The sequence below is a fragment of the Canis lupus genome, chromosome 22, assembly GCF_048164855.1.
Source record: "Canis lupus baileyi chromosome 22, mCanLup2.hap1, whole genome shotgun sequence".
Classification (NCBI taxonomy): domain Eukaryota; kingdom Metazoa; phylum Chordata; class Mammalia; order Carnivora; family Canidae; genus Canis; species Canis lupus.
This window is the reverse complement of record NC_132859.1, coordinates 25,654,202-25,668,124: the sequence shown is the minus strand read 5'-3', so window position 1 is coordinate 25,668,124 and position 13,923 is coordinate 25,654,202. Positions and strand designations below refer to the sequence as shown.

General features: G+C 36.5%; 1 protein-coding gene across 15 annotated transcripts in view; it reads left to right on the top strand.

Moving 5' to 3' along the window:
* Positions 1-13,923, top strand: part of ANKRD28 (ankyrin repeat domain 28) — a 204,237-nt gene that overhangs the window by 114,211 nt on the left and 76,103 nt on the right. For 10 of the 15 annotated variants that reach the window (XR_012014942.1, XR_012014943.1, XM_072792832.1 and 7 more), the window contains one exon: positions 9,524-9,594. The exons of 4 other annotated variants lie outside the window; for them this stretch is intronic. Coding sequence is in view for 7 of the 11 variants with exons in the window: in XM_072792832.1 (XP_072648933.1) it covers positions 9,524-9,594 (71 nt within the window). In the remaining 4 variants the exon portion in view is untranslated. Of the gene's footprint in view, positions 1-4,532; positions 4,622-9,523; positions 9,595-13,923 lie in introns of those variants that run through there. One more of the 15 variants, XM_072792840.1, reaches the window with a different exon arrangement.

Here is a 13,923-nt window from a genome sequence, read left to right as displayed (position 1 = left end):
AGAAGATAAAAAGGTTGACATCAGTCTGTAGAGTCCTGTCCTTCCATGTTAATGTTTCAGGTTTTGATTATTCTCTAACTTCCTATGATGAGAAATTAGGAAACTGTGTTCTCTAGTTTGTTTCAGTCTTGTCTTTTCATTGTTAAGAATTATGACTTTACATTCTATTTTGTAATCAGAATTCCCACTGTTTTCACACACCCCAGTCTTTATTCATAACTTCTCTAGCCCTAGGTTTTTTATTTGTATGTATCTCTTGGTTGAATAGACATCATCATCAAGTTGTTGGAGGGTTGGCTTTTTTGAGGGGAGGGAGTTTTGTTTTTAATTTTCAGTAAGAGCTCATGGATGTCATATTCTTATTTGGGACTGTTGCCTTTTTTTCTTTAATTGAAGAGTAGATTGGCTAGTTCTAAAATTCTTGATTCATGATGCTCTTTCCTCTCAGTTTTATAGATGCTGCTCCAGTGTCTTCTAGCACTGAGTGGAAATCTTGGATCAGGCTTTTCTCTGCTTGCCATTTCCATTCCCCCATAGCACCCTCCACCACCATAGTCACTTCTCTTCTGCCTGGATGCCTGTAGGATTCAATTCCTTATCCCTAAAATTCATTACTAACTTAGGCTAAATCTGTTGATTATTTTTGCTGAGACATAATGTGAGTGTGCATTTTTAGTTCTAAAATTTAGATTTTTATTTCATGTATATTTTCCATTAAATCTTTGAATATTTTATTTCCATGTTTTCTGTCAGTAAATTTTTCTACCATGTTTTTTTTTGGGGGGTGGGTTCTCTAATTGTAATTTTGTCTCTTCCATTTAGTTTTGGGTTATTGCCTTATACCTGTTACTCATTCATTCATCAAATACTTAATGAGCATGTCTGTGTATCAGGTACTATTCTAGGTGCTGTGGGTAGAACAATGAATTAAATGGATGGAAGTCCCAGCCTTCATGGAGTTTGTTTTGGTGGGGGAGATAATAACAAGTTAATATGCATAGCTTGTCTTGTAGTGATAATTTGTATGGGAAGATTAAAGAAATATATGTTGGATGGGGATCAGTTGCTGTTTTATGTTAGGTTATCAGGAAGGGATTCAGGATATATGACATTTGAGCAGATAACTGAAGGATATGAGGAAGCAAGCCTTGCACACCAGGCAGATACTTTGAGAAAACTGAGAGAACAAGAACAAACACCATGATGTGGTAGCATGTTTGGAGGCAAGTGAAAAGAACAGTAGGAGATGAAGTAGCAGAGGTGGCCAGGTTCTAGATCATGTGGGCCTTGTAGGCTTTGGCAAGGACTTGATTTGGCCCTTAAAGTGACGAGGAAAACCAAAGGGGAGTTTTGAGTGAAGTGACATGGTCTTACTTAGGTTTTTAAGGTTCACTCTTGCTGTGGTTCAGATTCTTAGCTGTGTTTTAAATCGTGTTTATTCTGCTTTTTGTTATTTCTAAGTTTTTATCTGTAATTGTTTTTTCCTTTTGTCCTTCTTGATCTCTGCCAGCTCTCAGACTCTTGTATTGTCTTGCATCTATCTTGGAACTCTTTGAGGTCTCTCTTCAGAGCTTATTTTCTCTGAAGTTGTGCAGAGAGTAGTTTGCAAATTCATCCTTTCCTCCCCTGGGATAATTTCTTTCAGATGAGCCTATTAACTATATTTTACTCAGTCTCTCTTCTCCCATATATTTTTCCTCTTGTCCTGTGCTGGATACTTACACATCTTTGAAGAATTTGCTTCTCTCCAGAGCATTTACTTACTAATGAGTAGAGTGTGGGGCGGGAGGGCAGGGGGGATGGCAAAAAGTGAGCATTAGTTAGGTTTGTCAGTTCCACTAGCTCTCAAACTAAATGGATTTTCTCTCAGTTTAGGAGAGTAGTTTCCTTTAGCTCTTGGTGTACTATATGTAGTTGGTGTCACTTGGCAGCTCCTTAGATCACAGATTTTTAGGTAATGATCTACTGGTGTTTGGCCCTTGTCCTCCATCTTCAGCTGGGTGAAAAATAGTAAAGATTCCTGGTTGGTTCCTCTTGCAGCACTACTCCACTTTGTTCTTCTATGTTATGAAGTTAGGGTACTGTGAATTACCCACTCAGCTCTAGATCATCTAAAAGATTGTGAGAAAGGGATTCTGGGACACAGGAAAAGGGGCAGTTATATGCACAAACAGACTCTTTTAGAAGACTCAGTAGCCTTCCCAGAATCGGAAGAAGCTTTACTTGATTTTATATCCTTCCTCATTTTGGTATAGAATTCACTATATTTCGTAGAAATTTTCATAGTTTGGTTTGCAGTTACAGCTGTTTTCTTGCACTTAGGGTGGTATTTCTTCACATTGTTTTTTGTTGAGGTTTTTTTTTGTTTTGTTTTTAAGAGTAAAGCTACTCACTTTCTTTAACCTGCAGTCCAGAACTAAATTCATTGAAAATCATGTTTACACATGATGAAGCTCCAAGAATTTTGGATGAGAGGTATCATTTATGACATGTTGTGTCTGATTGAACAAGTGAATACTTCCATAGAATCAATAGTAACACTAAAGTCTAGTGTAATTTCATGATTGTTATTTATTGGAGTAAAATAATAAAAGGAAATCATGCTTACGAAGATCTCAAGTACTATGCTAAATTTACTTTTTCACTCTTATGTGAAGGTATTATGGATAGGGAAACTAAGTCATTTAGAGATTTAATAACTGGCCAAAACTTACTCTATTTTAATCTCTTGCTCCCCTCTATTCACACACCCCTACCTCTCTCCCCCATAGCAAAATTTGTATAGATAATTACTTTTATAGAAGAACTTCTGTTTTGAGGGCTAAATTTTCTGGCTACATAAGTATAGATACTTTTATGGGAGCTATTCATTTAATGTTTATATTTAAAACCATAGGTTTAGCAGTACTTCAGACTGTTTCCAGTGTATGATTGAATGGTTAAATGACTGTTGTATAAGGCATTAGTCAAAGCTTCAATTGATCAGTCTGTTTTAGAAAATATAGCCCTTAATAAGGAAATATTAATATTATATATTAGGAATTAGACCTAAAGGATATGATCCTTGAAAACTGACAGTCCTGGTATATATTAGTTTGTTAGGGCTTCCATAACAAAGTACTACAAGTTGAGTAACTTAAACAAATCAACGGAAATTTCTTTTTTCCACAATTCTAGTGGTTAGAAGTCTGAGATCAAAATGTTGGCAGCATCAACTCCTTTTGAGGGCTGTGAGGGAAGGATCTGTTCTAGGCCTCTCTCCTTGGCTTATAGATGACCACCTTCTTTTTGTGTCTTCCATCTGTACATGTCGGTGTGTCCATATTTCTTCTGCTTGTAAGGATATCAGTCATACTAGATTAGGACCCATCCTAATCACCTATTTTAACTTAGTTACCTCTGTAAAGACCCTGTTTCCAAATAAGATCACATTCTGAGGTGTTGGGGGTTAGGACTGCAGCATATGAATTTGGGAAGGGTGAGGGGGATCTGGCGTCCATAACACCATCTTAAATGATACAGTGCAGCAGCTGGTTCTTTTTCAGCATTGCAGGTGGAAAGTGGAAATGTATTTGCTCTTTGCTTATTCCACTCCCAACCTGAAAACAGAATCTGAAGCTTTTGACATTGCTTTTGGTAGGCTGCCAAAGGAAAGCATTATTTCCAGTTTGAGAAGCATAATGAAAGTGTTTGGCTCCTGGCCCAGCTCACTGGACATGGACTGTCTCCTCTGAGGCTCAGGAGCAGAGAAGAGAACTATTCTCTGCAAGAAGTTTAGAAAATTATTAGTGGACTACTGATAATTATTATAAACACCTGTGGAAATGGAAATAACTTTAGTAATATCTACTATTAAATACTTAGCCTAAATCAGAGGTTAAAAGACTTTATGTGAAGGGCCAGACAGATAACTGATGGTAACTACTTGATTCTACTCTTACAGTGTGAGAGCTACATAGTTAAGTGAATAGGTGTAGCTGGTATTGCAGTAAAACTTTATTTACAAAATAGGTGGGCTGTAATCAAAGACACCCTGATATAGATGATAAAGATGCTGCCTTATCTACTTAATGTTAAAGTAGGGCAAGGTATTTCCTAAGTATGTAATAATTTATTCCCAGTACCTATTTCAAAGTAGGATAGAATATTATAATGGGAAATGGATCACACAGCTCACTTAGCACAACCCTTATTTTCCTGATAAGTTAGTTTCAAAACTTAAGGAATTGGCAAATCTTGTTGATTGATTAGATTAAGGAGAGAACAGATGAGTTGAGACCTAGAGTTAAATGGGGTGCTCCTGATTTGAGTTCCTGACTCGTGGCATCCACTTTGCAGAAACAGGAGCTCCCTATGTTGTTTCAGCATAGGGCCCATCCTCCCTCGCCCTCTGCCCCCACTCCCCCATATACACACACAAGGTATAGGAGGGCAGAGATTATGATGAACAACATAAAGGTCTAGGCTGTGGGGAAGAGCCCCAGGTCACACAATGTGCTGTTACAGAGGCATTATTAGATCATAGGTCCTGCTTCTGGGCTCCTTCCACTAATGCCCGTCTCCTTATAAGTCAAGACTCCTCTTCAGCTGCATTGTTGTCTAGAGCCCAGAATAGACAGATGTAAGTAAACTGGATTGATTATTTATTTATTAGAGAGAGAGAGAGAGAGAGAGAGAGAGAGAACTAGCGCTCAAGCAGGGATGAGGGGTAGAGGGAGAGAGTCTTAAGCAGACTCTGCACTGAGCATGGAGCCAGATGCAGCACTAAGTCTCACAACCCTGAGATCGCAACCTGAGCTGAAACTAAGAGTCGGATGCTTAACCAACTGTACCACCCAGGCGCCCCAGATTTTTAATTTTTTTAAATTATTTTCTTGTTTATCTTCAAATAAGCTAGACATTGGCCTGATTCTGGAAATCTTACCTTAATTTTTTTCTTTCAGAAACTGTTAGAGTAAATTTTTATATGTATGAATTATTAAATGAAAAGACTGGGTGAGAGGAAGCTGGTTATCTGAATTTTTCTCTATAATCTAATGGTGGTATCAAATGTATACAGCCTGTTTGAGTTACCCTGCAGTTGTTCTTTGCTTGCCTTTTTTTTTTTTTTTTTTGCTTTTTGCTTTTAGCATTTCAGAAATCTAATCACATCTACTCTGGAAGATGAATCTATTCAGATATTTGATGTGGCATATGTGCTGGCTGCTTATTTATCATCTTAAGGGAAAGCTCATGGATCTCTCCTACATGTGGATTTGTGGGGGAAAGAGAGCCTAGTCAAGAAAGCATTTGATACATGGTGGGGCATAACTATTTTAGATTTAATGAGATGTGCTCCTAGCCCTTGAGAGGTTTTCTATAAATGTGGGTTTGCAGTAGTTATCAGTGATATCCCTAAATTGCTATCTCAATTGTCTTAAATTTCTTAGCAATGCTTCCTCTTACCCAAGAGTCTCCTAGTAACCTAACTTCAACAATTGGGATGGGGCTGCTATTTTATATTCTCTTCTGTTTTAATGACTAGGAGAGAGGAAAGAAATTAATATTTTCTTGGTGACTTAAGGTCATCCTTATAAGCCACAAATATTATACTCAGCTACGTACAGAGTATGTGATGTTTCCACCAGAACTGTTAGCATTTCATTTTCTCTCTTCGAAGACTCTTTTATATTTTAAGTCTGTATGATTCCCCCCCCCCCTTTTTTCATCTTCATTTTTAGTCTTTGTGCCTGGTTTTCAGCTGCTAGACTGGTAAACTTTACTCTGGAAATATCTTTTGCATTACTGGAATGACTTTGTAGCTTATGTTTATGAATATACAACTAATTTTGGAGCTGTCTGTGTAGAACAAAAGTTTGGTTACCTTCAGAATTCCTATGAGTGAGCTCTAGGAGCCTGGACAACTGAAGTGCGCTGTCCTGTTTGTTGCTCATATGCCATTTTTCTTTTTATACTCAGCTGCCACTTTTGTAATGTACATTGCTATGCCATATTTGTTTGTTAATATGTAAAGTGTTACTAATTAATAGATGTGGGCAGGGGAGATATTCTGTTGGTGTCCTTAGAAATAGTTCAACCAAAAAAAAAAGAAAAAAGAAATAGTTCAACCATTTGTCATATACTTGACCTTTCATTTCAAAGGAATTCAAACATTTGATTAGTGTTATTAGAAGAAACACATGATTTAACAAAAGATAAGATGAGCATCTTCTGAAAAAGATTATGATCAGATATCTAGTATCCAGTGGTGTTGATCTTCCTGGAGATAACTATCTTTAGAATCTAAAAAGAACAGGCCTAATTTTTTTTTATCACATAGTCTGTTACATTAGTACCAACTAGTAGTATTATGTATACTCAGTAAACCATAAGTGGATTCTTTGTGGTAGGTCACTCATGGTTTTTTGGAAATTAACTTTAAATTTGTTACTAAAATTTGTTATTAAAAGTGAAGAGAAAGACTAATTAATTAATTATCATAACTTAGAGTGAAGAATGAAACCAGCAAGGTCTTTTATTTGAGGCTGCCAAATGGCTATCAAAATTAGATTTCCTTTCTTTAACTGTGTGCCTGATAACCCATGGTTAAAAGAAAGAACAAAACTATCTTTACTTTCTACCTAGTTACTTTCCAGTTTTTTTCATTGCACGACCACTCCTTTTATTCCTCCTTAAATACCTACCTACCTACTCTTTCTTCTTTCTTTCTCTTTCTTTTTCTCCTTCCTTCCTTCCTTCCTTCCTTCCTTCCTTCCTTCCTTCCTTCCTTCCTTCCTTCCCCTTTTTTTTCTTTTTTCTTTTCTTTTCTTTTCTCTTCTTTTCTTTTTTCTCTTTTCTTTTCTTTCTGAATAACTGATATTTCAATTTTATTTTAAAAATTTGGAGTATATATATGTAAAGGTATGTGATAGTGAGGCTGCCTTTCTACTCCAGTCCCCTATCACCCAGCTTTCACTGTACCTTACCACCTACAGAAATGCAGTATCTTAGTGTTCTTCCAGGGATTTCTTTATGCATAGAAAGCAAATATGAATATAGATATTTATACTTAACCCTTCCATTTTCTGCATAAAATTAAAGAATATTACTCATCGAGTTCTCACTGCTTTTTTCACTTATTTCTCACATTTTTTTTTAAGATTTTATTTATTTATTCATGAGAGACACACAGAGAGGCAGAGACGCAGGCAGAGGAAGCAGCAGGCTCCATGCAGTGAGCCTGGAACTCAATCCCGGGTCTCCAGGATCACGCCCTGGACTGAAGGCGGCACTGTAAACCACTGAGCCACCGGGGCTGCCCATATTTCTGACATCTTTATGAGTACATAGAGGCTTTTTTTGTTTTGGTTTTGTGTTTTTGGTTTTTTTTTTTGGGGGGGGGGTTGTTTGATTTTGTTGTTTTTGTGACAACCACATTCTATTTCCTTAGTTAACACCTGGAATCATAGTTATATTGAACTTTCCCCATTTGCTGAAGACCTATTATCAGGCCTTATTCTTTTCTACTTCTGTCTATCCAGAGTACTTGTCTTTCAGGCTATAATGCCAGGATTTGCCCTTCTACTATGCACATAAGTAGAAAGTTGTAGAGAGAGGTACAAGTACTATGGAGAACCCTTGATGTTCTAAGCAGATAAATGGGCAAATGAAAGAGCCTAGCTTCTATATTGTCCCTTCACTGTTTCTAAGGTCTCCAACCTTCTGACCTATAAGCATTTCAAATATTTGCACTCTCTACATTCTGCCTGTTACCCAGAACAGATGCTGACTCAAATGTGGTTAGGCAGTCTATGTTTTAAAATATCTTGGTCTCCCAAGAGCCTAGCAGATAGTTGTTCGCAGGTATAGTTGAATATATCACTCTCTCTAGCTATTTCTTTATTTTTGCTGAGTCCCTTTGTTTTTCCCAAAGCCTAATTGAGCAATCATGAGAACTGTCATATTGATTCTTAATTCTTCAAGTGTCAAGTGTCCTCGTGTCCTCACTGTCATTGAATAGGAGTTCAGTTGCTCTCAGAATTCCAGCTACTTCATTTGTGAATGATTTTATATACCTGCATTTCATTTCATTTTTCTCTCATGTTTAGGACTTTTAAATCTACTTTTAACCTATCCATCCGTGCTGTATGTTTATTATTTAACTTTTGTAATGAGGCATTGGGAGATCTCTATAAATGAAGAAACTTAAGGTCAGAGGGATCACACAACTAGCTAGGAACCCATACCTAGTAGTTATTAGAGGTATAACTTAGTCAGTGTACTTGATTATTCCCTGGAACCTCACACTCAAAAACATGGAATGCAAACATTAGGACATCTGAATTCTAGCCTTGGTTCTACTATACTGGACTTAGAAGTTAAGCTATTCTCTGTACCTGTGTTTCATCATCTAGAAAATAAGGTTAGACTAGCTATCTAAAGTCCCTTTTTACTAGCTAATTATCCTAGATATAAATCTAGAGTTGCTTATAGTGTAGAACCTGTCGCCTGTTTCTCTATACTTTTAAAAGCCTGACTGTTTCTCTCTATTTCAATATATACTAATCCTACAATTTGGTTGCTGCTTCTCTTGGGAATTTAGGTACCAAATCAGTGGATTTTATGTAGGCAGTAGACACACACACACACACACACACACCAATTACATAGTATACTTTTTTTGGTCTTACTAAATGTATTTATATTCTGTTAAGGACAATTTTTGTCCATTGACTCAGTGATTTTTAAATAACTGTATACAGTTGGGTGTGTTTTTAAATTCTTTAAACCTTTATTTATTTTTTTAAAAGATTGTATTTATTTATTCATGAGACAGAGAGAGAGAGAGAGAGAGAGAGAGAGGCAGAGACACAGGCAGAGGGAGAAGCAGGCTCCACGCAGGGTGCCTGACATGGAACTTGATCCCTGGTCTCCAGGACCATACCCTGGGCTGAAGGCGGCGCTAAACCACTGAGCCACCGGGCTGCCCAAATTCTTTAAACCTTTAGATATAACCCAAAAAGACATGTGGTTTGTTCATTTCTTTTTTTCTCAAATTTTTTCCTAAGTCTATAGCCACTATCTGTTTTACACAATAACTTCATAGTACTAATGCATTTTAAATCCTCATTGGAGAAATATTTTTATATTTTGTTGCTTTATAACATGATACATTCATTAATAAAGAAAAGTAATGAAGACTTTGTAATGGTGTTCATTTTACATAGGATTATTCTTATTTAAGTATTTGTTTTTTAAGACACATTCTTAAATGGGGTCTTATTTTTACTCTATGCTCTGTATAAAGGTGCTTTTCTAATCTATATATAAAATAATGTTTTTAATAAAAAGCTAATTATACCTTATTGGATAGTTTTGCTTTGTAATGTAATGGTAATTTATTAGCAGGAAGTATAAAAAATAAAGTACTACTTTTTCAGTTGTTACTTATCCAATTTGGACTATATATAATTAATATTTCAGGAGATTTATTTAAAATATTTTATGCAAATTATTTCAATTTATTTTTTTCTTCTTGTTGCAGGAGCTAGAGTTAATGCCAAAGACAGCAAATGGTTGACACCTTTACACAGAGCAGTTGCATCTTGTAGTGAGGTATGAAATTTCTCTTAGTAAATATACTGTATATGAAAACATTAAGTAGGTTTGCCTATGAGCCCATATTCAAATTCTGTTTGCAAAAGAAGGAAAAAGCAAATGAAAGTACCTAGACTGGTTATTTTACTTTAAAATTTGTATAAACCAAGTTAAGTGTTCCCATTTCTCTTTCGTGACTGAGTAAGGTCTCTTGGAGAATCTGAAGTGCAGAGAATAGAAAACCTTCCTTGTCTATGTCCTACAAGACAGACTATTTTGTCTTATAAAATCCTCCTCAGTCTTTTCTCTCCTGGACATGCTGCAAAAGGTTCTGCTGACCATGATCAAGAAACAATGTCAGCAGTATGTAACAATTCATTGAAATACTGTTTAGGTAAACACTGAAATTAGCTACAAAAATCTGATGTGATCTCACATTTTGCCAGTTCTAAATATACAACTTAAAAATGTTAGGTGTTTTATGGGGAAGAACAATTTCTTATTTCTAACCCTGTATACTATTTGTTCTTCAAGATAACTGACATTTTTGGAGAACATTCATTTTTATGTTTGTCATATCTTCCAGGCCTCATGAGATCCTTGCAGGATAGATACTTTGAGGGATTTGTAGTTAATGATTTGCCAGAAACCACTCAATTTTTGAGTAGTAGAGATGGAATCAAAACCTAGACCTTTTTTTTTTTTCTGTCATCTTACTCTTTTTGTAAAATATATTAAGTACATTTTTTAAAAGCATTGTGGGGATCCCTGGGTGGCGCAGCGGTTTAGCGCCTGCCTTTGGCCCAGGGCATGATCCTGGAGACCCGGGGTCGAATCCCACATCGGGCTCCCGGTGCATGGAGCCTGCTTCTCCCTCTGCCTATGTCTCTGCCTCTCTCTCTCTCTCTCTCTCTCTCTCTCTCTCTGTGTGTGACTATCATAAAAACAACAACAACAACAACAACAAAAAAAACAACAACTTAAAAAGCATTGTGCCCAAAGAACTCTTCTATTCATTCTTCTTTGTATTCCTCATTATGAACTACATCTCAAACCCAGAACAAGCGAAGAGATGTAGGGGCAGAGTGGCTGGGAAGGATTTCAAACCCTATGATGTGACAGAGGCAGTGTAGTGTTAGCTGTAGCATCCTAGCTAGGAGAAGAGAGGAAACAGTGGGTGGTACACTGGAGCACACTTCCTACCTTGGATCTGAGTTTGTGGTGTGCTATAGCTATTGAAATGTGGAGCTTGGATCTGGAGAAACTGGCTATGTGATTTGAGGCAGATCTGGGGATTATTATGAAAACTAAGACGTTAACCTAAATAGTTTGAAATTCCATGGTAATGTTAAGTTTGTGATTAGCCCCCTTGTAAAGAATTTCCGTAAACAGGGCAGTTAAGGAAGATAAACATTAGTATCTTTGGAACCTATTAACAAATTAGTCAGACCTATCCACTTTTTAGTATAACTCCTGGGATTACAATTTTTAAGACTGGTGGAGTTTTGCCAAATTAAGTCCTTTTTTTTTCCCCCAAATTAAGTCCTAAGAAGGAACACTTTGCATATTTGTAAAGATTGCAAAACAGACCAAAAATTCTTAAAGAAAATAGTTAATGTTAGAGCAAGATTTCAGGTTCCTCCCAAAGACTTGACAGCTGAAATTTTTAAAACTGTGTACATAGCCTGAACTTGAGGGCAAGCTATAGGTTAGAAAGCCGTGATCTTAATAAGTTTCTTAAGTCTGCTTTCTACCTAAAAATTGCTGGGCTATGTAGTACTCTTTTGCAGGAAACATACTCAAGATTATCAGTTTTATGACTTTTTAAAATTTTTCCTATTACATCCTGAGAGCAAAAGAAAGTTGTACTTCATTTCATGTAATAAAAAAAATATAGTCACAGAGAGGAATGGAAAAGACAAAATTTTAGGCAGCTTTCGTTTATGCTTTTGAGATACCATGAGAGAATCAAACCCTATACAGGGTGATCATAGTGACTGTTTGTTCTCTTAATCCTCTAAGGCTCTGCACCATTGTAGAGCATTGTGGAGAAATTAATTCACACAGAGGATGCCTTAGGGCTAATTCCCCTTACTATACCTAGATTGAGAAAGGCTGCTTCCAGTTACATGTCTTAAGCTCCTTCACTCTCACTCTGTGACATGGCTTCCACACACCTCATCATATCAGCTGGCCAACTTGTTTCATCTCTACCAGTGATTTGTGAATTCCATTCTTCTAGTGGAGTGGACAATTCAGCTCTCTGTAAATGCCGAGTATTCTTCTGAATGAATTGATTTCTGAGTATTAGGGCTTTGTGTGTATATGAGTGTGTGTGTGTGTGTTTTGGTTTTCTTTTCTTGTTTTTTAAAGAAGCCATATTACATGGCACATCTACATTTACTTTTTTAACTCAACTTTAGGAATTACATTTCAGTTCTGTCAAGACACTGAGCTTTATATTATTACATGAGATATTAACAGCCCTTCCAAGTATTAAGTTTATTTGCAAATGTGTTAGCCCTTCTTTTTCCTGTGCCTGACTTCAAATCAGTTGTAAGAATTACTAAAAAGGCAGAGACACAGCTAGTGCTATATACTTTTCCAGATTGACCCTGAGTGTTTCATAATCTTACTAAAATCAGTGTCATAGGATATTAGCTGTTTTTTCAAAGTCAGGGCACACCTGCAGCATTTCTTATTGGAAATAATGGAAAAATTGGGATTGCAGTTACTATGGTGATTATTTACTATTAGTAAAACTGTGTGTACCCTTTATTATCCCTATGTCATTCTTCAGTGCGTATAATGTGCTAGTAATATCTAGAATTTTATTAGGTTAGGATATCAGGCTCATTGATTTGTAATTTCCAGAAATTTGCCTGTTTAGGGACACCTGGGATAGCTCAGGCTGTTAGGTGTCTGACTCTTGCTTTTGGCTCAGGTCATGATCTCAGGGTAGTGAGGTAGAGCTGTGGGTCAGGCTCTGCATTGGATGTGGAGGCTGCTTAAGATTCTATTTCCCTCTCCACCCTTCTACTCTCCCCCTCTCTCATGCTTTCAGAGAGAGAGAGAGAGGAAAGAAAGAAAAATTGATTAATTTACCTGTTTGATTTGGTTTATCTGTAGAGATTTTTTTTCTTTTTTTTTTTTTTTTTGAATTTTCAAATATCACTGCTATTGTGATCTGACATACTGTTCTGAGTAGTAACTGATGGACATATTAGTCAGCTTGGGTTGCCATAACAAAATAATATAGACTGGCTGGCTTAAAGAACAGAAATTTATTTTCTCATAGTCTGGAGGCTAGAAGGCCTAGATCAAGTCCTGGCAGCATCCATTTCTGATGAGGGCTCTCTCTTCTGGGCTTGCTACTTCTGTGTTTTCACGTGGTAAAGAGAAAGCAGTGTCTTTCTCTTCCTCTTCTTTAAAAGCTACCAGTCTTACCAGATTAGGTTGCCTCCCTTACATCTCATTTAACTTAAATTACCTTCTAAAGACTGTATCTCCAAATACAGGTATGCTGGGAGGTTGGGCTTCAAGATAAAAATGGCAGGAGAGCACAATTCGGTCCATAGCAGTGAACCCATGGTTCTCACTTTGGTCTTTGTTAATTCTAGGGTCTTAATAACTGTGTGTATAGCCTTTCTTAGGTGCCATCTTACCTTCCCTTACCTACCGTTAACTGGAATTATTTTTGCTTTTCAGTGAAACAAAAGAACAGTTTTGATTTTTCTTTTTCTTACTAATGAAAAATAAGTATTCTCCAGATTTCTCATAAGATTTAATGTCTGCATTGTGAATTCCAGAATGGGAATGAATAAGGCAGGCCTAAGGCCTAGCATCTATAGTATGCAATGTCTGCCTAATTTATCCAATTATAAATTCTTCATTTTGTTTTTAATTATTTTCTAGTTCGTCTATCAACATACCGGCTAACATTTCCCAGTGTAATGTTAGTTTTATCTCCCAAGTCACAATATATACTTCTTGAGTTGAAGAAGGCTGATGGTGTGTTTGTGCCACTTTCTCTCTGTATTCTTTTCTCCATATTCCTTTTTTTAATTGAAGTATAATTTACAGTAAATGCAAAAATGTTGTGTGTAGTCTTGAGTTTTAAAATCTGTATCCACCCATGTAACTTTTTTCCCAATCAAGATATGGAAGATTTGCATCATTCCAACAAGTTACGTCCTGTCCCTTTCCAGTCAGTCTTCCTCAGAGGCAGCCACCATTCTGATTTCTTCCACTGTAGAATAATTTTTGCTTAATGGAATCATACAGTGTGTACTCTTGTGTCTTGAATTCTTTTTTTCAACTCAATACTTTTGAGATTCTTCCATACTG